At 41.4% G+C, this 21864-nt stretch overlaps 4 protein-coding genes across 4 annotated transcripts; 1 reads left to right on the top strand and 3 right to left on the bottom strand.

The window, feature by feature from the left end:
• Nucleotides 1–1147: 1147 nt before the first annotated feature.
• On the bottom strand, nt 1148–5246 carry spcs2 (signal peptidase complex subunit 2). The gene is made up of 5 exons (XM_012838428.3): nt 5136–5246; nt 3710–3793; nt 3345–3505; nt 2922–3056; nt 1148–2611 (listed from the first exon to the last, which is right to left on the bottom strand). The coding sequence occupies exons 1-5, from the start codon at nt 5172–5174 to the stop codon at nt 2425–2427; spliced, it is 606 nt and encodes a 201-aa protein (XP_012693882.1). The 5' UTR covers nt 5175–5246; the 3' UTR covers nt 1148–2424.
• A 575-nt stretch (nt 5247–5821) lies between these two features.
• Nucleotides 5822–11554, bottom strand: rnf169 (ring finger protein 169). Its single transcript, XM_012838334.3, has 6 exons — nt 11138–11554; nt 10228–10301; nt 9974–10066; nt 9596–9705; nt 9308–9407; nt 5822–8879 (listed from the first exon to the last, which is right to left on the bottom strand). Exons 1-6 carry the CDS (start codon nt 11520–11522, stop codon nt 7617–7619), a joined length of 2025 nt encoding a protein of 674 aa, XP_012693788.2. The 5' UTR covers nt 11523–11554; the 3' UTR covers nt 5822–7616.
• Nucleotides 11555–15299: 3745 nt separating this feature from the next.
• Nucleotides 15300–16506, bottom strand: defbl1 (defensin, beta-like 1). Its single transcript, XM_042708734.1, has 3 exons — nt 16324–16506; nt 15741–15861; nt 15300–15518 (listed from the first exon to the last, which is right to left on the bottom strand). Exons 1-3 carry the CDS (start codon nt 16376–16378, stop codon nt 15494–15496), a joined length of 201 nt encoding a protein of 66 aa, XP_042564668.1. The 5' UTR covers nt 16379–16506; the 3' UTR covers nt 15300–15493.
• Nucleotides 16507–17319: 813 nt separating this feature from the next.
• Nucleotides 17320–21481, top strand: lipt2 (lipoyl(octanoyl) transferase 2). The gene is made up of 3 exons (XM_012838363.3): nt 17320–17563; nt 18017–18462; nt 18744–21481. Exons 1-3 carry the CDS (start codon nt 17556–17558, stop codon nt 18971–18973), a joined length of 684 nt encoding a protein of 227 aa, XP_012693817.1. The 5' UTR covers nt 17320–17555; the 3' UTR covers nt 18974–21481.
• The last annotated feature ends 383 nt before the right edge of the window (nt 21482–21864 follow it).

Here is a 21864-nt window from a genome sequence, read left to right as displayed (position 1 = left end):
TAGAATTTGTTTTTATGATACACTTTCCTTACTTGACAAAGAGTGGACCATGGAGTTACTCTATCACATTGGCATCACAGATCATTTTTATTATCAAGACTTTAGCCTAATATTATATCATTTAGTCAATATGGGAAATATTAAATTTTTCCTTCTCATGAAAATATTAGTGCTCTAGACCTCACAAGGGTGTTTTAACATTTCAAAGTTATCGGATGCCATTGTGCCAGCCGGTAAGGTTAGTAAACTAGGCCTGGTGTGGGAAAGGTTAAAGGCAGGGATGCCACCAGTCAACAACCGCGAGCCCCCCAGCGCGGCGCGAGCGGCATTGTCTTCTGGGCTATCACTCCATCTTTGTACCTCTGCTGTGCGGTCAGCACAGCGTGACCTAGTCACAATGGAGCGCCCCCCCAACCCCCACCACACACAGACCTGTTTACAGGAGTTTTGTTCTCTGTCTTCATAACAATGTCTGCCACCCCGCACGCCAACACACAGCCAACCCGTGACGGCCTGGGGGGGCAGGGGGTGGGGTGCTGTGTGGGGGTGGGTTAGAACAGGGGGTTGGACTGGTCCCAGTTTCAATATAGCCCCTGCATAGTAACCTACATATGCCAACAGGCATACATGTTAACATCCTTTGGGTGAGAACCACTGCCCGCACTGTTGACATGTAAATGTGGCAAGGTCCAGGCTGGAGCCATAAGCTGAGCTGATTTTAATCAGTGTCGAGGCCTACTGAGCCCTTAATGGGATTTACTTGAATTGGCTCTCCGGTGGTCATCTTTTTAATTTGTTTGTCTTGACATGGGAACGTTTTCTTGAGGTGTGTCACAAGGGTTTACGCGACTTGACATTACTTTGGTAGAAGAGTTAAATATAGGCAAGCCCACTGGTCGTGTATCTTTCGAGCTTACATTATGTCTTTGTCTACTGCTAATGCTGCTACTGATAGGGTTAAGTTAGGGCTAAGGTACAGAAAAACAACATTGTATGTGGCAAGTAGCCTTCTGGGAAACTAGAATGTGATTAGTGTTTAGTGTGGTTAACCTCACACAATTAAGCATACCAGTGGATAACCTCAGACAATATCAATAGAGTGTGATAGAGAGCATTCAAAGGCAATACAAAAATAACAAGAGATGGCTGCAAATATAAAAATGCCTTTTCACTTTATTTTAATACTTTTTTTGGGGGAGAAACTGGCACGCACAATAAAGGTGGCTAAAGGTAACTTGAGATCTACAAACAGAAATCTTTGCAAAGACGTCTGTGGTCTGTGGCAGCTGAACTGTACAATACAAAGAAACTGTATCCAGGTGTTTTTAACTAACCGTTACAGAATAAGTTAAATGATGTGGTGTCATGGTGTAACTGAAAACGAGAACAATACCGAGACCCCCATTGGGGCTGGGCTCCACGAGTGGGGGTCAACTGACTGGTTCGCTTCATACCCTTATTAAAAAACAAACACCAAACAATTATCCCTGCTTTAAAGTAAGATCTCTGAAACCCACTACGTATCAATAAGAGGCATGGGGAAAACACAAGGGTTGTGGGACAAGATACAATCCCTTATTTTTATGTTTTTTTTTTTTTTAATTGTTTTTAGCTTTTGCCCTTTGGAGCCTCAATAGTAGCAAAATCCATAAAAGGAAAAGAAGCGATTTTTTGGTGTGTTTGTTTTTTTTCTTTTTTCTTCTCCCCCATTTTAACAGAAGGATGGGTAATGGGAGAAACTGTGTAAGGCTCTCAAGACAAAAGAATGCAGGTCCGCTGTTAAGATTACAAAGCGTGAGAGGACAACACGATTCCAGACATTCATTCAACTCTCTTTATAAGGCATTGTGTCCTTCTGTGTGAAATGAAAAACACAGACACAAACAAAAAATAAATTGGAGAAGCGATTTCACTGTGTGGAATAGAACTGAAGTGCTTCTTCACAGTAAAAAAAAAAAAAAAGAAAAGAAAAAGAAACATCCCAGAACAAACGTGATGTATGGGACGTCCGCTCAAGGCAGGCATGATGTCCACTGTAACGTGTGACGTGTGCCGTCTTCCATCCAAACCAACACACATAAAGCCCCTCCTCTTGGGCCCGTAACCTAGGGCACCAGGCAGTAGGGATGAGGGGGGTATTGTTGGGAAGTTACCTAAAACGTATTTCATGTAAACTGAATTTGTAACCTGTGGTCTATGACTATGGAGAAAATATTGGACCAATGTAGAACCATGTGGTGAAAAACAAACAAACAAACAAAAACAAAAAAGCACACAGGCAGACTTATGCAAAAGTAATAGCTGATTGCCAACCCCAGACACAGACACAACAGGTCTGATCCGTCACCACTGTACAACCCACAGCGATGGTGGCACGCTGGGTTAGGGCCAGGCTGGCACCGGCAACAACACTACTCTCCCCCATTATTTTGACTTCTTGTCTGATGCCAGGCTGTCGTGAAGCTTCGAGACATCCTTCTCGAATTGGTCCATCACAAGTGTGCCGTTCTCGTCAAAGAACGCCCCCACAGACTTGGTGAACTCCGTCTCCCGATACTGTTTGGTCTTTCCGTCCGTGAAGGAGACTCTCAGTGTGTACTGGTCGTCAAACCTGGAAAGAGGACCATTTTATTCATCACAAACAAACCGGGTCACCAACTGAATACAGATCAATGCATCATCCTGGGTATCGTCCTCATTTACAAGCGGCTGACCCGGGTTCGATTTCCAATCCCTGCAGGTTGTCTGTTAGTCGCTTTGGATAAAAGTGTCTGCTAAATACCTAATTTACTTTAAATGAGATCTTGGGAGTACACAGCACAGTACACACTAGCATTGCCCAGGATTTTGCGGTCAAACTGCATAGCTCGCTAACTGTGGCAGTTTGTTTTGCCTGAGAAGGTGGGTGGTGGCCTGAATACCTTTTGAGACTGGAGGAGATCTGCCAGAGGTCATCTGGGTCCATGCCGGCTGGGTCCTTCTGAAGGGCGACCAGGAAAATATTCTTCTCTTTGTAAGAGGTATAGAGGGTCAGAACTCCCATCATAATGAAATATGTGAATGTCCATTAAGGAAGACACTCATACTAGGTCAAACTAACAGAGAAATGCTAAAACTAACCCCAGTTTGAATTCACGGAGGAGTATATATATATAAAACATCCATGTGCTTTTGAATAAGCCAATGTACAGGTCCCATACAGATATAATTGGAATGCAAAGCATCAATACAAGGACAACTTCCAGTTCAATGTAAGAATTTCTGCACACCAGATTAAAATGTATTTCAACAAACCCTTTGCGCAACAGCCCTAGTATTGTAAAAACTTGAAAAAAAAAGGATATGATATAACACAGCATGCCAGGACTGGCTTGGACTCGGGAAACGGATGGAGGTAGTCCCAGATTAAAGCTACAATAGCAAAAAGGCAGGAGATGGTGCAAACGAAGAGACGGCCGTCTACAAGGTTGAAGTTCTCTAGGTAGCCATACTTCTCCAAGAGCACCTGCGAGCAGAGCAGAGCAGAAAAGAGAGGGGGAGAAGTCACATCATGTTGTCCACAAGCAGACACATGGCAAAACGAGCAAACGTGACAGCAGCTGTCACAGAGACGGACACGGATCCATTCCACAATCACCTAGTACCAGGGAGAAGGGACAACTCGGACAGACAAACAACAGAGAGATAAAACAACAGACAAAGACCACACCTTCTTAGCTCCATCATCAAGAGAGTTCTTCACAGCTGCACCGTCCCACTTGTCAATCTTCACAGGTTTCTCATCAATCCTCCACTGCAAAAACAACAAAAAAAGGAACACAGAAATGAACTCGAAGCCATTTGGCCTAAGCGTCCTCTCTTCACCTGCAAACTACTCATAGGCAAGTGAGGCTCATGGGGTTGGTGAAACGCTCTAAAACAACTCTGCATTTCGTTTATTCACTATACCCTGTATAGTGACATCTGGTGGTCTCTGAGCACTTTGTTGAAACGTTCAACTGTCATGTTCTGTGGACTGGATATTCTAATGACTTCAGTGTCTATGAGGAGCAACCTACACGTCATTCTAACAGAGCAGGATGGGGAATAAAAGTACCATGTGGCATAATATCTCCTTAGTACGACATTGCACTTAATATACCTCGTCAGGCTTATGAAGACGCATGTTTGACGTGTTCTACGTGATTTAAATAAAAACCCAATTTGGACAGTTTCAGAGGAGCGCAATATTGATCAACTTCTGAATTAATATTTCGACTACGATAATGTCTGTGACAGTGTAGATCTGGTTATCCAGCTAGATCCTGCAGTAGATCACGGAACTCATACTTAGTGATTCATTTCATCAGCAAAATATGTAAACGTGTCAAATGGTACCGTACCGTATACAATGAAAACGCCTTGCCTTTTAATAAGTTCGCTAATTTAATATAATTAGCTCGGTAGTTAGTATACCTAAAACGTTATCCTTCCTCTCTAACTTGCAGATGCTTTCTCTTCGACAACGTGAAGTAATGTCCTGGCTAATTCACACTTTCCTAATTATGATACCTTAACCCACAATCTCATGCATGATGACAATTCAACACTGCAGCCTGCTATCACCATACTAGATATGGGATATAGGATATAGTTATTTGAAGATCACACCGTGTAATAATGAACACCATATGCTACAGTCACGAACGAACAGGTAAGGGTTGCTGGCATCAAACGAACAGGCTATCTGTTAGCTTGCTAACAATACCGATGTCAGACCGACACAAAATATGAAATAGCCTATCGCCTACGGCCGAATTTACACGTGCACAGTAAAACAGAATAGTAAGGGGCATGATGGTCTTGCATTGGGGTTAGGGACAAAAACCTTTAAAGTGTTAAGATCAGAACTGAAACGAAGATATGCAATCATGAGCTTTCTGTAGGTAGCTCGCTAGCGTTAACTTTCCGTTTAGAGTGATAGTGTTAGCAACTATGAATGAGGATACGATGCCCGTTAGGCTTCATAATAAACCAATAAAGCATGGCAAACAAAAATAACTCTGAAAAGACCAATGTATTTTTTCAAGTGAATTAAATGCCTCGCAAATGTGAATCACACGTAGATAAATAAACATAAAATGCCCAAATCTTACTTTTTCCAATAAGCCACTCTTCCCGTTTCTCGCCGCCATCTTTTCTTCCTGTTCATTTGCCGTGATCTGGTAGAATATGATTGGCGGACAGCATCATTTCAGCATCCAATCAGCTAAGAATATGGAACTTGGCCATAGAATAGACCGCCACGATGATATTTTACTGAATATTTTTTCAACAGCGCGATATCCTAGTTGAACTCGTTATGAATTTGATTTTATTAGCTATATAAATCCATTTCCAAACATTGTACCTGTGTTCAAGTCACTGAGGTGGCAACAGAGGCGAAAAGGGATGTGTTTAGGCAACTGTCTAACATGGCAAAACAATTGGGCACCATGTATCTTCCATATAAAGTTTTATTTCAGTTATAAACTGAGTTTAAGACTCAACTACAACATCAATACCTACTGTCAAAGAAATTAAACATTATTGTAGATATCTAAGCATTACTTTTAGACCTACTGTGGCAGTCTAGCTTTCTCATGCTATTCATGACATTCATGGCAGTAGGCGGCTACTTCCTCTAAAATTGAAAGGCTAAACTCTTGACCTAAGATGTGCAGTGATACTGGCAACAATCTCCTTTCCCACCTGAAATAAACTCAAATATTTATATTATTATTAGCACAAAATCCACACCGCACCTTCAATTACCTCGAACAGACAAAACAATCACTCTTAGAAGGTTGAAAACACTGAGTGGGTTTATTTGATACTGAAAAGGTCACAAACAACCCTTGCTGAATACTGAACCAACTCATTTCAGGGTTCTCTGAACTGGGATAAAACATGTGACACAGGGAAGATACTCACATGTGTAATAAAATATAAGATCTGTCTTATTATATGCTACACATATACAAAAAAGTTGACATGATTAGTACAGGTCACTGCAGTGATAGTGTTCGATTGAGTTTGAAGGAGACAATCCCAAGTCTTGAAAGGCCATAAATAATATCAATATTAAATCAGAACAGAACAGTAGGTCCTATCATTCATTTGATAATTAAATTAGAGTATATTTTTTGTATTACCTATGCTAAATACATACATGCCAAATCACTGATGCTTGACAATTGGAAGACAGGCCAAGTGCATAAAAATAATAATAATAAAAAAACTTCACTTCTCCCTTGCATCCGCATGAAATTCTTACGTATCTGCGCAAATGTTCTGTTCCAAATTAGAACAAAAACAAACAATTTTTCTGTCCATATACAGTACTGCATAAAAATCAACGTTGCCTAGTGACACATCATACATTCTGCATTCTGATTATCAATAAATGGAGATCAAGGTAAGATGATCCGTTAAGTAACCGTTAAGAAGAGGTCATTTTGGCACACATCCAAAACTCTCTCTCTACATCCTAAAATATACATCTAAATCTATGACAGTGAATCTACATAGAGCCTACTGTGCATTTCATAATATTTACACACCACCCAACAGAGGTGTGTAATTTAACTTTAGCGGTCATGATTAAAGCTCTTTTGGCATATGAATTTTGTAAATATAGTTCTGAGGAAAATCTCATAAAAATAAATCTGAAATTAATATAATAGCCCTTTGAAAAAAAAAAAAGAGTAGAAAATATATATTCACAAAGTGTGTGGCCAAAAAGGGGGGGGGGGGGGGGGACTCCTGAACTGAATCTAAGACTAATCTCTAAAAGCAACATTACACATCTGGTTCCTCAAAGGAATCCCTTTGAGCTCATTATTTAAGGTATTAAACTTAAAGCATTAAACTCGTTAACTGAATATCAAGTCTGCTGAACAAACAACAAAATGTCTGTTTGACCAGAACCTTGTCAACATTAATCACACCACTGTTTATATTTGAGAATGATCAAAGTTCAAATCATTAGCTCAGGAAGTCTACTTAGAGTATCACATTTGCAATACCTTTCACTGATTTATGACTTATGTCCCTTTTCAGAAATTATGCACTTATCTGATGTAATACAGCAGTGTGACTAGTAACATTTCATACACCTTCCTATTTCATAACAATATCAGAAAGTACTGAAATATTTAGGTCAGTACAAAATCATGGATTTTCAGTTGGCTACATGGATTCTCTCATTTTGCAAGAGCTTATGCTTTCTAAATAACACAGTAAACAAGATAATGACAGCCTCGTTGCATCACATTTTGAGCTCTCTAAACTCGACGCTTTCACCTTCATATATTTACTCACATTCACAAACGTGCACATAAAATGCTGGATATCTGTGAGGACAAAAACGTGTGGTACCAAATTAAGTTTCTTGAAGTACATAAAACAGAATGAAGCCCAATCAGCATTAAATAAACTTTTGAGATATTGTTATTGCTCTTCTTTTTAAACTAAATTCCCCCGTAGACTCTCCGTTCGCTTGATCACTGGCTTGACATATGTGAGGAATGAAAATGCTACAAGTAAAATAAAACAAAAGTAGTAAAAATAGGCAATAAAAAAAAGGCAAAGTACTATTAACAGTTGTAATTAAAGTGCTCGTTCTTTTTAGAGATTCTTCCTGATCTCCGCGGATTGTATTCCATTTGGCTGTCTGCGGTGGCCCACGATCGAAGCGGGTACTTATCGGGACTTGTCTTCTGCCTGTTAATTTTTTTACATTCCTTGTCAAGCTGTCTTTGAAGCCTGAGCGCCAACTGTCTGTCCTCCCTCTCCTGGTGGAGTCGCTGCACATACAAATCGACCCCTCGGCCACGAGCCTCCTCCTGGTCGTCCGCCTGGTCCTGTGTTCTGGTCTTCTTTGCCTGACTTTTTGCCTCCTCCAGGTGTTTGGTCTTCTGGCTACGCTTCTTGCCCCTCCTTGAGGTAGGTCTGCTCTGAGCACAGTTCCTAACGTTGGACTCTTTCTGCTGGTTTGGTGTGTCCAAACCTTTCTGATTGCAAACGCCAGGCCCCGCATGTCCGTCAGACACAGACACCTTTTGCTCCTTGCCAACTGATATGGGTGGGCCTTGTATTTCAGGGAGCTGGCCTGAAGTGCAACCTTCTAGCTGGTTTGCACGTCCACGTTCAGTTCCAGAAGACTCCGGTTTAGGCAGTGTTGCTGAAGAAGAGCTGATACTCAATGACTGCCTGGAGAGTCCTGCCTCTCCGACACAGTCGTCAAATATCAGTCTGCGCTTGTTGCTGGCAACACTTTTCTCCTTCTCTGCTCCAACAGATTCTGGTTGTCTACCACACGTGCAGAAGCTTCCTAGTGCCCTTTCCCTCGCTGGGACACAGGAGCAGAACTTGCCACCATCCCTCTCTTTTGGAGGGACTTCCTTGACGGCGAGCTCCTCTGCGATAGGGCTGGTGACGGTCCCCTTTGAGGTGACCTTGATGATGCTCTGCCGGTCCACCTCGATCTGCCTCCATTTCTGCAGGATTGAGGGGCTGGCCTCGTAGCTGGTGTGCTTCTGCAGGTTGCGGCTCAGGTTGCGGGGCGTGGACTTCACGATGGTGGGCTCCATCACGCGTCCGTCCGGAAGCCGCTTGGGAGGGGTGCAAGGTGAGCAAACGATGGGCTTGAAGTGGTTCAGCTCCTCGGATATGCTGTCGTTGCTCTCAGGGCTGATGGACCTCTCGGGTTTAGACAAGGGAACCGGGAACGGAGTGGAGGTGGCCAGTACGTTCCTCCAGGGGTGCCGGCGGTCCGAGATGAGAACCGGGGCTGAGAGGGAGCGGCTGTTCTCCGACGACAGAAGGATCCCAGCATTGAAGCTGTGCACGATGCTGACCTGAGGCATTAAAAAAAAAAAAAAAAAACACACACAAATGTGAAGCTAAAACTATGGAGGGCAACCACACTGATTTGATTAGTTTTACTTCACTCAGTTCTCTGTCGTCTTGCTCTTACAATTTCTTATTGTGTTAATGTATTTCATCTACTGCTATTTTCCATCGATTGTTTCCTGTAAACCACCTTAAGCACTATACTAGAGAGGTGCTATATCAATAAAATGACTATAAAAATTATTATTATAACACGGCTTGGTTGAACTTCCTATTGTGACGCTATTTAGAACATCAGTAAAATGTTGATATTTGAACACTCCGCTTCACGTTGTGGGCGCATCACCACCTCGAATGTGTATTGATTTCTGCTAGCCCAACGCTGTGTCGTCCATTATCCCTTACTTATTTAAGCATATGAGTGAGGTCTTGCCTTGTGTGGCACAGGGGCGTGTGAAAGCCCTCTCGTTTTTCCCCTGTGGTCGTCAGAATCAGTGCAGCTCCGGCTTCTCTTCACCAAACTGTTTGGGAGACTACAAGAACAAAAATATGCTATTGTGTGACTCACACATACAAATGGGCATATGTGTACATATAGGTGAACGGAGAGATAGAAAAAGAGGATGAAACAGATGAGAGACAGACAGACAGACAGACAGACAGACAGACAGACAGACAGAGAGACACGTTAATAGCAGGACACAGAAAGCCACTGTAGTACCTTCTGCTAAAGGCTGGAGAGGTTCTTGTTTTGCGGACAAAAGCCGATACATGCCTTGTCCTCCTTCCAATTGGCTCTTCGTTCTCCGAGTCGGAGAGCACTCCACACAACTGAAAAGCATCACAAATTAGACTCTTAATAGATCCTGGTCATGGCAAAGTAAATTCTCGTTAATGCTGCCAACAAAATGTTGCTTGTTGAAATAAACAAAGAATGTGCGCTTTGAAAATTTGAATTGAGATAAAATGCTTCGCTAGAACTACAATCACACATTAAAAGTACAACATACAATATATGAGTATTTTCCTTAAACAGTAACACATTTTAAAAGCTCCACATCCTCAATTCTTCACTGGATAATTGAACAAAAGCACTTACAGGGTCTTGAAAGTGTTTCATGGCATTAGATTCTTCCTTTCTATGTACGGCTGGTTTTCTTTTCTTCTCCTCTTTGTTTTCATTGGTCCCCACCTGCTCATAAACAACAAAATAGACCGTCACCACACAGTATACATTATTATGAATATGCCATATTACCATGTATGTGCAACAAACACTGACTTCAAAATACATTAACAACCTAGCCAACAAAGACAGCACTTCTACAGAGAACACTTTTATCAAAATCCCACCTTCAGATTTTGTTTGTCATGGTCCTGTCGAAGATCTCCTGTCTTGCAAATTTGTGCCAGTGAGCGGAATATCTCTGTGGATTAAGATTATCCAAAGTGAGTTCACAATTGACTAAGGTGATCGCAGGGTGTCTCCGGTGTCTGACAGACATTCTATACGATTACACGTGAACAGCAAACAAACATAATCCTGGTTTTAATCCAAAACGTGCCGTTTAATTTGAGTTGAAAACCCCAAGAACTTGATATGGTGCTTCCTAATCCACTTTAAATAGTGTTGAAGTAACGTAACTCCTCCCACAAAACAAAACACATGTCTGGACTAGTTATTCCTATTGAGAATCAGGCAAGTGACCAGATGAAACTACACTACAGTGAATCTCTCATTAGCCTGGTGTGTGTGACATGAAATAGCGGAGCGACCACTTAAGCAAAATAATCATGAGACAATTTCCCCCGAAAATGTTCGCAAGAGAAACACAAACTGCTCTTAATACGTTCTAAAATCAATCAACTGTCCTCCTTGGTACGTGTCACGTGACTACAATGATGTAAACAACTCATCGTTTCCAGTACAAGTTGGTAAAAGATATGGCAAAGTAGACCATAATGTGTGGAATGTGCAATACTGACATTCGACTAAGGTTAGATTTATGTAAACACATTTGCTGACGCCATGTTCCGAGGGATCACAAATACCAACTTGCATTTTTAGATTGCCAGTAGCCTAACCTGAATCACGGAAAGCGTTTTCATGTATATTTGACGCCCTTTTCTACTTTGTACAGAACTTCAAAACAGATTGTAAGTGCTATAATCGTGAAAAGATGGACTAGATAAGTCATTTTGAATTTGCATGGACATATCTTGGCAGTTAGCTGTCAAAATAAAAGTAGCGATGATACCCTACCATCTCCCACGGCCTCTCCTGCTCGTTGCTCCATCCGGCGCTTGCATTTGTCTGGATAACTCTTCCGAACCATATCCCAGAGTTCGGTGTTTACCAGTCTTTTCTCACGGGACTGTTTACGGGCCCAGCTGGACACCCGCAACCGGCAACGGGGACAGCATAAACTAAACTGCACAGTCCGCTGGAAACAATGCAGACATACTGAGTGCCGACATGGCATAGTCACGGGTTCCAACAAAATATCCAAACACACCGGACACCTGACCTCTTCTATAGTGGGCACCCGTGCAGGTGTGTGAATACAAGGTACTGTAGCGGGCCTGGTTCTTCCTTTCTGTCCTAATCTGCTGGCGGATTTGGCGGACCCCAACGCCGCCATTTTCATTGGTATCTCCCTGGCTGCCTCTAGTTTTGAAAACAATCCCCGCCCAACCAATGCATCAAGGGCAAATGAGACGGGTTGTGTAGTCTGTAACTGCGTGAATGTACAGATCTTTACTGCATATGGATAAGGTAGAGAGGATTTGTGATTGTGTGTTTTTGACAATATGCATTATTCTTAAATGGGTATCTGCGCTCCCATGACCTGATATGAGTAATATAATGTGCTTTTAGTTATCTTACATTATAACCTAACTTACTCGCTTTTAATAGCCTACGAAAGTGACCCAAAATGTTATCAGTTTTAGGCTACCATTTTGTGTATCGTTAGGTTAGTTCATGGCATAACTTCACCTTCCGCCACGGTTGTAAATGAAAACTGAAAGAGAGAGAGTGATATAACAAATTACATTTATCACCAGTTGAGCCTATACTCACCCAAAAGGATTGCGAGCTGCAGAAATAGTCATTGTGGACCATTGGTCACTCTAGCTGTGAATTGTTACTGTGAGATAAAGAAGTCTAAGAAACTTCTCTTAGTAGCCCAGCTACCTGATGAGGCAAGAAATCGGCACGGTGTAAAAAAGGAGTCTGTTTTTTACTTTCATGGTATTATTAGAAAACGTTGCTAAAAGTTTAGTTTAATTGTTTTGACTGCCCAGGGAGGAATCAGCGTGTTAAACAACTTGATTAAGACCCTTGTGTATTCTTTAGGCTACAACCTTCTACATCAGTGAGTGAGTTTCACCTGCGAGTGAATACCTTTTTTTTTTTCAAAATGACGTGTTGTACTGTAGGGACAAACTTTTCTTATCAGACTATGTGCTCTTGGCACTGGTAGTCCATGTTCTGTTGCCACCTCTTGTTCCCAGATTGCGGTGGATGCTGGAACAGGTATGTATAGGCTACCTGATCTGTCACGGGTCCGGTTTATCAGCTTCAAACTCATGTGATGTCTGAGTTCGCTCAGGAAGCAGTTCTAACAGTATATAACAGTAATGATATCCCAAAATAACTTTAGGTGTGTTTTCCACAAGTCTTGTTTGGTGAACCAAAGGGCCTTTACTTTCAGTGTTGAGAGTTAAGACATGGATCATGTGGAAGCCGTGTATCCTCATGTAAAACAGTCTCATGATAATGGTGCGTTAGATTATGTAATAATTTACTAAATGGGTTCTTGGTTAACCCATTGATTGATTCAATATTTTGTCCAACAGCAGGGGACGAAGTGTTCCCATCCACATCATACGCTCTCTATCGCCATCTACTGGATTAAAGAGGCCACTGTCTGTTATGGTTTGATTCTCTGATCCAACAAACAGAAGAACATTGATGTACTCCCATATTGATTGAATATTGATTGACTTGAGACCCTGTCCGAAAGACGAGTCATTTTCCTGGGACAACTGGTCTGATTAATGTGGAAGGCTTTAAAAAAAGGTTTCCTCAAACATCTGTTCTCTAATAATAAATCAGTCAATTATTATTTGTTACAGTAACTTAAGAAATAATCAATAATCATGCTAATGGTTTTTCTCCTGCTTGGGGAAACATACAGCTGGTTAAACCCCTGGTCTCTTTACAGACTCGAATGTCTCACAAACCTGCCCCTTCACTCAGGCAGAGGTACCTGTATTTTCAGGTCTCTAATATCATGCTGTATCATTTCATATTTCTAGCTGGGATTTATCTCGTCCCTGAATCCCAGTTCGTCCTTACTGGTCTGCTTCCGTCTGCTCTGAATACAAGAGCAAACAACAGCTGAGTCTGTCCCAGATCCTCAGGATCTTACTGTATTAATCTACTGCTTGCTAACACCAGACGTGTGCAAGCACATATACAATTTCCAATGTGTGGAAAGACACAACATGGTTACATTTGCATTACCTTGCATTAAAAGAATGTTACACAACGATAGAAATACAAACATTTGTAATTCGTTATAAAAAAAAGACATTACTCTGATTTGATGATCATTCCTTCTGCTTGCTATATTTTACTTACCTCCCTATCAATTCAGCTGAAATGCCTACTGGCGAAGTCATAGATTTCACTGAACTGTTGTTTGCAGTTCATCTAACAGAATACAATATAGAAATGGAAACGCCATCAGACGTCAGGCGCCGTCATCCTGTGTGGATGTCATTGAAATAAATGGAAACTCAAACATTCTCTTAGTTTGCCTTTATTGTTTCTAACTCATTTGTTATTTTTTTTTATGTTATGGACAATTTTTTAACTGCAAAGCTAAATCGTGCATTCACAGTACACTCTTTTGTCACAATTTTGGGATTTTAAAGAGGTAGTTAACAGAAAGAAAACATGAGATTACTCCTGCAGCACTGCATACATCAGTACAGCATTAAAACACCACCAGAGAGCGCTGTTGGGAAGCTTGTTGATGCTTGCAGATAAGCAGATTGGGTCCCCTTGGCATATTGGAATCAGGAGTGTTCAAAATGAAGTGCGACTAAGTGAGAATATGTGACTCCCCATGTTGTTTACTAAATATGTGAAAGGCAGCATCTGAAATCCAAAACAAAATATAAGGTTTTTGATGTATCGGACAACAAGAATGGTATTTTCAAGTGCAAAATGTAGAGCATACTATATAAATAAGAAACTTATACCAAACACTTAAGTTGTGACAACTTGTATGGTATTATTCCACAGTATATTAAAGTACATGGCTAAGGCATGGTCCTGTAGTGGGAGACAAGAGACAAGCCCTGTATTTGCATCAAAAGTTAACTTACATAAATCCACTTCCACAACTGAAGATTGCGAATGGAAACTCTGCAGGCAGGCAGAAGCGTCTGCAGACGCCTTTGTAGTCTAAACAACCCCATGGAAATGCTACCGCAGCAGCATCTGCACCAACTACAATCAGGAAGGCAATGTAGTTTTGCAATCAGTCTGCTATGTTGAGATGATCAACGGTAATCTTTTTTTAATGTTATGTTTAATTTGTAGTTTCAGCTGTTCGTGCTTGTCTGATCTTTGATATTGTCATATTAAATCGGCATATATCTTTTGTTAAGAGAAACGTCTACCTAAATCTCAGTTATAATATACATTTCTTGGGGAAATAAGAATTTGTCAGAGTAGATCTATGCCTGACACAACTGTCAACAAAGAACTAATTCACAGATAAGATGACATGAGAACATGTACCCAATGATCCAACAACATGCACATAATAATTACACATGTATTTTAAACTTTCATTATAATGTTGAGACTATTTCAATCCACTACTTAAATCTTAGAAGGCAAACATGAAACTCACATGTGATGGATAAAAACACCAGAAGGCTCAGAAGCATAAAGCGTTGATAGATCATGGTGTTGACTCTTCTTGAAAAAGCTTGCAACACTCCGGTACCTTTGAACAGCTTCAAGTGTGGTTGTGAAAATGAGTTCGAGCGGATGAGGGACGTTACAGCGCAAGTCACGGTCACACCCGTGTGCTTCAAATAAGATCCTTTAATTCGGAGATGTGATTATAAGCCACCGGCTGAAATGAATAGGCCATATTGTATCTGTGTACTGAGTGCTCTTCGTTAACTGGGCCATCTTCCAAAATCCACTTACTTGGAGTTTCTCTCTACAACTGGCTCAGTAAGGGGCCAAGAAAATTAGTTTCACCTGATCACAGACACATGTCGCAGCGTAAGTCCCAAGGGCACAAAGCTAGTACATTAATATCGGGATGTCTAACTTAGTTTGAAAAACGTATTTTAAGGTAGTACAAGAATAGAAAATAAAGCCAAGATCAAGGTTTGATTTAAGAAGTTTTGATTTATTTTCTCCCCACAGTACTACATATCAATTCAGCATCTCTATATCAGTAGATGAAGGGGGTGGGGGTCTTGCTGATGCTTCCAGGTGTGGCTGAGCCAGTTGGTATATTGGAGTCACAAGAATTACCTCCCCTGAAGTGGGGAGAGGTGTGCCTATGTGACCCCATGTGGCTTAGTACACATGTGCAACGCAGCATCTGAAAAGAGAACCAAATAAAAAAAAACTGAGGTATTTTTACCAACATTTACCAAATCACTATGAAAGCTTCTCCAACCATCACAATATGTGGTCCATTGGTAAGATTGATCCGCATTTGTAAAGGCAGCCCCACCATTCATTATTCATGATAGTCTATGGACAAGTCTGATTCTCATTTGAAAAGTAACCCCCAACATTTTGCGTTTCGAGTCAAACTTACACAAATCCTTTTGCACAGCCGAAGGGTCCGAAAGGCAGTTCAGCTGCCTGACAAATGGGTCTGCAGACCCCATTGTAGTTGGAACAGCCCCAAGGTAATTCAACAGCAGCATTCTCTCCATCTGTCAAATGGGTGCAGAGGAACGCAAAGTTTTCTACTGGGTTTAACATGCAACATAAGATCATTGTAATTTTTCAAATAATTTTTTTTTTTCAAACATTTGATGGCTTATTTTTATGTATGCTTTTAGCCCTCCCTCAATTGTTTATATTGTATTAAGTATACTAACTTAGTATAGTAAATGAAGTTATTATATGAATAACTTAATACAATAACGTAAGTTAATATAACTTAAGTATAATCTTAAGTCAATTTTATGTTTGTCTATTTTTCTACTCTTTGGACTGGTGTCTCTAGCAGAGGTCATAGCTTGGCAAAGTTTTTGTGTGAAATGCAATCCCTTAAAAATAGTCTCTTGAAATCAGCAGTCTCTGAAAATATACTGAACCTGACTACGCTCATCCGCAAAAACAAGCTAATATTAGCCAAATAACTGATGCCATAAGAAATACAGCAAACTCACATGTGATGGACAAGAACACCAGAAGTGCCAAGAACATAAAGTGTTGAAACTTCATGATGTTGTTTCTCTTCTAGTATTTCCACAATAGTCCTGTACCTTTGAACAGATTGAAGTGTAGTCGTGAAACTGTGTCGAAGAGGAGGAGAAAAATTGCAAGACAAGACACAGTCACACCCTTGCGCTTCAAAATGAAAACATTCAGAAATGTAATTACACATCGGAGACTATCCTGAATAGGGTGCATTGTATTTAAATGAACTAAGTACTTTTCATTATCTGGGCTTTCATCCAGACGTCTTTTCTTGTCATGTGATTGCTTCAGGGAAGAGGCAAGAACATTAGACTCACCTGATCATAGACACAGCATGTCTCAGCTTAAATCTAGCTATACAAAACTGAGCCCATTCATTTGGGAATCTCGTCTGTGCAAGGCTTGGAAATTAGGTCTACAGTAAACCTGTATGTGAAATTTTAAAAGTATCTCCAGTCTTTTGATCCTTGTGTGTGTGTGTGTGTGTGTGTGTCAATAGGTTGTGGTTTAATTGTTTGATTTATGCTGTTTCTTTGACATGTTGCACAGTGCTAAAGGCCTAGCCACTTCACTGTTTGTTTTCCAGGAAGATCATGATACAAGGTTAGGTGGACCCCTGCGTGAAAGTGAGAGCAGTGTGGTAGAGAATGGTTGAGTTAGTGCATGTTATACAACAAATTTGACTCTTTTGAAATGCTGTGTCACATCTCCACAGACCTCTACTGATAGGGTTGGGATACTGCTGTCTCCCCACATTAAATAATTAAAGTAGCCTTTTAAATGGCATATCAAAATTATGTTTCCCTTCTTGATAGTTTCACAAATGAATACACTTTACAGATGACCACGCATGTAGAGTAATTGAGTTAACATTCCTCGGTGTTGTCTTGGGGAGGTATGTGTTGTTAGTACTGAGGATTCTCTTCCACTACAGTAGGTGGCAGTGAGTCTAAAAATAGATATATAAATACTGAACCGAGGAAGAAGACAGCAATGGCGGTCTCCATTAAACCGGAGTGCTCACACTAATAGTTGGCGAAATCATGAAAATATGTGTCCTTGGGACTGTAAAATCTTTCTTACGTAACTTGGTCAAGTATGACTGAATGTCTCGTAAATTTTATAAACCTAGCAATGTCAATTTTATCGACGCAAAGTAAACTTGACGACAGCTAGAGGACTCATTGCCACCCTTAGACAAATGATAAGGTTAGTCTGCTAGCTTTCTTATTCTGCAATGAGACTACCAATCCTGGTGTTCGATTAGTTCCGACGTCAGTCTGTGTGGGGACTTAAATGCATGTGCTGCCCTTGTTGGCTGTTGTTGTAATGTATAGCTATGTCCTTTGTCACAAAAATAATCACTAAGATTTCCCAGTAAGATAAGTTGTTTACTCAACTTGCACAGCTCAAAGTCCTTGCAAGCAGATTGTATGCATATACCCTGTAAACCATGCGTGTATACCTTGTTCTAACTAGTACTTTACTCGCACTTACAGCAGTTACACTAGGTCTGTATTATTTGTAGCCTAATTGTTTTCTCCTTTGTACGTCGCTATGGATAAAAGCGCCTGCTAAATGACTAAATGTTCTGTTCTAATCTCTTCTCATATCCAAATGTCTTGTCTTTGAAGGAGTCACGCACTGTAATTTTCTTTTCAGAATGACACTGGGGAAGGCTGCAGTGCGGGTGGTGAACTTGGGTCGTATTTCCTATGGACAGGCACTGCAGGTACAACAAAAACATGTCCGTCAGCATCTGGACAAATCCTCAGAGGTTCCAAACACCTTACTTCTGTGCGAGCATCATCCTGTATACACTATTGGAATCAGACAAGCACCATATTCAGCTGAGGAGGAAGAAAAACTGAAAAGCCTTGGTGCAGAATTCTTCCGCACAAACCGAGGAGGCCTCATTACTTTCCATGGACCTGGTCAGTTAGTTTGTTACCCGGTCCTCAACCTAGGGTGTTTTAAGAAGAGTGTGAGGTGGTACGTGTGCGAACTGGAAAAGACTGTGATCGGACTCTGCAGTAAATTTGGGATCAAAGCTGCCACATCTCCAGACACAGGGGTCTGGGTTGGCGACAACAAAATCTGTGCAATAGGTGTGTTGAACTGCCATTTTGATTATGAGAAAGGCAAGAATATGCTTACTGATTGTATCTTCCATGCTTATAACTGATGCCTGTGTGTGTGCAAAACATTTTTAGATGATCGTCATCTTGCAAGATGTATCAGCCACTACTGTCTTGTGTAGTTTTTCAGCTCTTTTTAAAGCACGATTTCTCAGGCAGTTTAATTTATTTATTGTATTAAACTCCTTATTATTATGTCACTGATTAGGACATGTCAGCATACCTCAAGCTCTGTCTGTTTCCTTTGGCAGGGATTCACTGTGGCAGGTACATAACATCCCATGGCATTGCTTTGAACTGCAACACTGAGATGGGCTGGTTCGACAACATAGTGCCGTGTGGGATTGTCGGGAAAGGGGTCACCTCCCTCAGCCTAGAGCTGGGCAGAGAGGTCACCACTGCAGAAGCCGCCCCATACCTCCTGGAGAGCTTCAGCGAAAGGTTCAACTGCCAAGTGATTCCTGAGAGAGATCCTGTGTAGACGTGTATGTTTATGGGACATGATACAGAGATAGAATCATGACGTGGGCCGTCGTGACTCTATGGTTTTGCAGCGGTGGTACTCGTCCAGTCTTTAACTAACCCCCAAGTCTCTTTAAGCAGAAACTTGCAGTTTGTCACTTTAATAGAAGTTGCCTTTGAAGTGCACCATTGAAGGTCATATCTTCATTAAACACTTTTAACCATTGTGGGATTTTAAAGGTTAAAACAGCCAACCATCCTCTGCACAGGTTTCTTTAAAAACAGCACAACACTTTAACTGCTCTCCTGGGCTGCTCCCTGTAGGCGTAGTTCTTGATCCAGTGTTGGAACATGGAGCTTAATACGTCTTTAAGCATTTTACAGTGATATCATACCAGGTTTTTTTTTCTCTCCGCAAATATGCCATATTACATGGGATGTAAAAATCTAATGTTTTTCCACTCGTCATCTTAACACGGGAGGTCTAGTGATTAAGTGAATTTAAATGGATGGATATAAACTATAGCCTAGTAGTGGCAGGGCCACATACTTGCTGTTAACGTACTCATTCGATTCCGTTTGTCTTTAATGAGGACCTCATTAGATGTCATTTGATTTATCTCGCATAATCTGAAAGCATCCTCCCAGAAAAGGGTTGTTTTTCCTGTCTAACTACAGAACAATACATGAAATACCATGGATTTGTTTATGTAAAACAGTACACAGTTTATTGTGAATACCACAAATGTATTTTTTCCCCCAGATGAATGCTGAACAATGAACAAAGAAAATGTTAACACCTGTAGTTTTATCTGTGAAATTATTTGGACATATGCAAAAGCCATGATGAGTCATGATGAATTTGATTGTCAAGATGTGCCAGTTTAATATGTTTGCCTAGTGCATTAGGGTTGGCTAAGAAGCCTGCCTCTGCCTCAGTTAAAGATAGATTGTCATAGTTGGCCTTCTCATGCTAATTCCCTGGACGGGAAGTGTGTTGCATTAGTTAACATTGTCAAGCCATCATTTCCAGTGTTCAACTGTAGTTACGGTTAATCAATGAATGTATCAAGTAATGCTGATTTATGAAACCTTCATTTGAGGCCTTACCTCTCTTTAATTTAACACGCAGTGAAAATAGGCATACGGCCAAAACTGTAGATGCTGGATTGACGTTTTTGTGAGGAGCCCATTCTGCTTTCACAGTCTGTTTACGAAGGCGCCCTAAATAAGCAGCATTATGAAACATCAGGCTGTCTTTGTGGAACTGACACCTGTGATGTGTGCTCACGCAAAGCTACATGCTCCGGACCCAAAACCTGCCTCTCTTCATTATTTCTTATTATTTGCTATGAAATGGGTTCATTGAGGTCATAGCTTTACTACCTTCTCAAAATTCACCACCTCGCTCCTTCTCTCCGCCTGTCTCACCTTGAGACGGAGGAGATGGAGTTTTTAAATAACTCCCGCCGCTCTCGCTAAAGACGCCTGTTATGTAAACATGATTAATTCGCTGCGAGGCTCCTCTAAGTGCCAGGTCTCTGAGACCGTGGCTGTGATTTATTGGCCAGATTTTTATCATTCGCCCGCCTTGGCGCGAAGTAAACAGTCAGTTGTGCTCAGCGGGGTTTTAGATGAAATCCGCTCCGTCCTCTCTGGCTCTCGGAAATGGACGTGACTGCAACATCACAATAAACGGGCTTTCTCGCAGTGAGCCAATGTAATACATCAAGGTAAAGGATCCGAGTCGACCTCTGCAATAGTTTCCCTGGGATGTCTAATCTGAGAGTGGAAATAACCACAGGCTGTGAAACTGGAGTGGTCTGAGCGAAACGAGTCCTGGCCGTTGTGTGAGTATGTGTATGTGTGATATCTGAGAGCTCAAAAGAGCAGCGATATATAGTGTGCCTGTGTGCCACTGTCTCTCACTCTCTCTCTTCACACGGTTGCCTCAGTGGGATGATAGAGTGAGAGATTATATTTATCCCTGCCCAGTCAAGTGTGATCTCGCTGACACCCCTTCAACTCAAAGGGGGGAGGAGGACCTTTTGATGGTACACCTTAAGGCCTGGAGAAGAAAAAAATAATTTAAATAATTTGTTACCACTAGGTGGCAGTGTTAACAAAGTTAAATGAGCTCCCATTGATGAGAGCAAGGAGACGATCTTGTTGCGTTTGATTTATATTTTGGTGCAGTTTGGCGGTTTTCAGTCGTTATCCTAGTTTACACAGGGTATTGTTCTGATGAAACCTGTCTGTGGTTAGGTGAAAGCCAGCCAGTAGACCAGATGTGATATCTGCTGGTGTCCTCTGTTCAGTGACCCCTGAGCGTTTATTACAAACACCACAGCGTGATATTCCTCTGCACAGCTTGACGTGTTTAATTACAATGATACACTGACGAGTGCAATCATGTTTCCATCCCAAATGTAACATCCATTGTTTCCTGTACCACTTTCCCAATAGACAAATGTCACTTCCTCTCTTTCAAAGATGCCTCCGGAGGCAAATAAAATGGGTGACTGATGTTGTTTTCTGTCCTTCCTCCGCTCACAATGTCAGCACTGCTTCCCCTTCTTGATCAGTGTGTATCACAGTTGTGTGTTTTCATGTAGGATACTCATTTCTCTCTGAGGCTGTCTGAACTCTGAGATGCTTGTTGGGCTCGGACCAAATACTGCACATCATCTCGCTGGAGCAGCGCTGGAATTACTATGAAAAGATATGCACATGTGAATGAGGGCAGGCCGCGAAACAGCTGGCGTGGCCATAAATACGTCCATTACAATTCATCAGAAAATTGCCCGACTGACACTGGTATCAGCAGGCTAATAAGGACGCACCCATTTGGTTATGTGACAGCGTCACCCCACTCCAAGCAGAGCAGCTATAGAGGCCAGTAGATTTGTG

Source organism: Clupea harengus, chromosome 9 (genome assembly GCF_900700415.2).
Source record: "Clupea harengus chromosome 9, Ch_v2.0.2, whole genome shotgun sequence".
Lineage (NCBI taxonomy): Eukaryota > Metazoa > Chordata > Actinopteri > Clupeiformes > Clupeidae > Clupea > Clupea harengus.
This window is presented reverse-complemented; position numbering and strand designations above follow the sequence as displayed.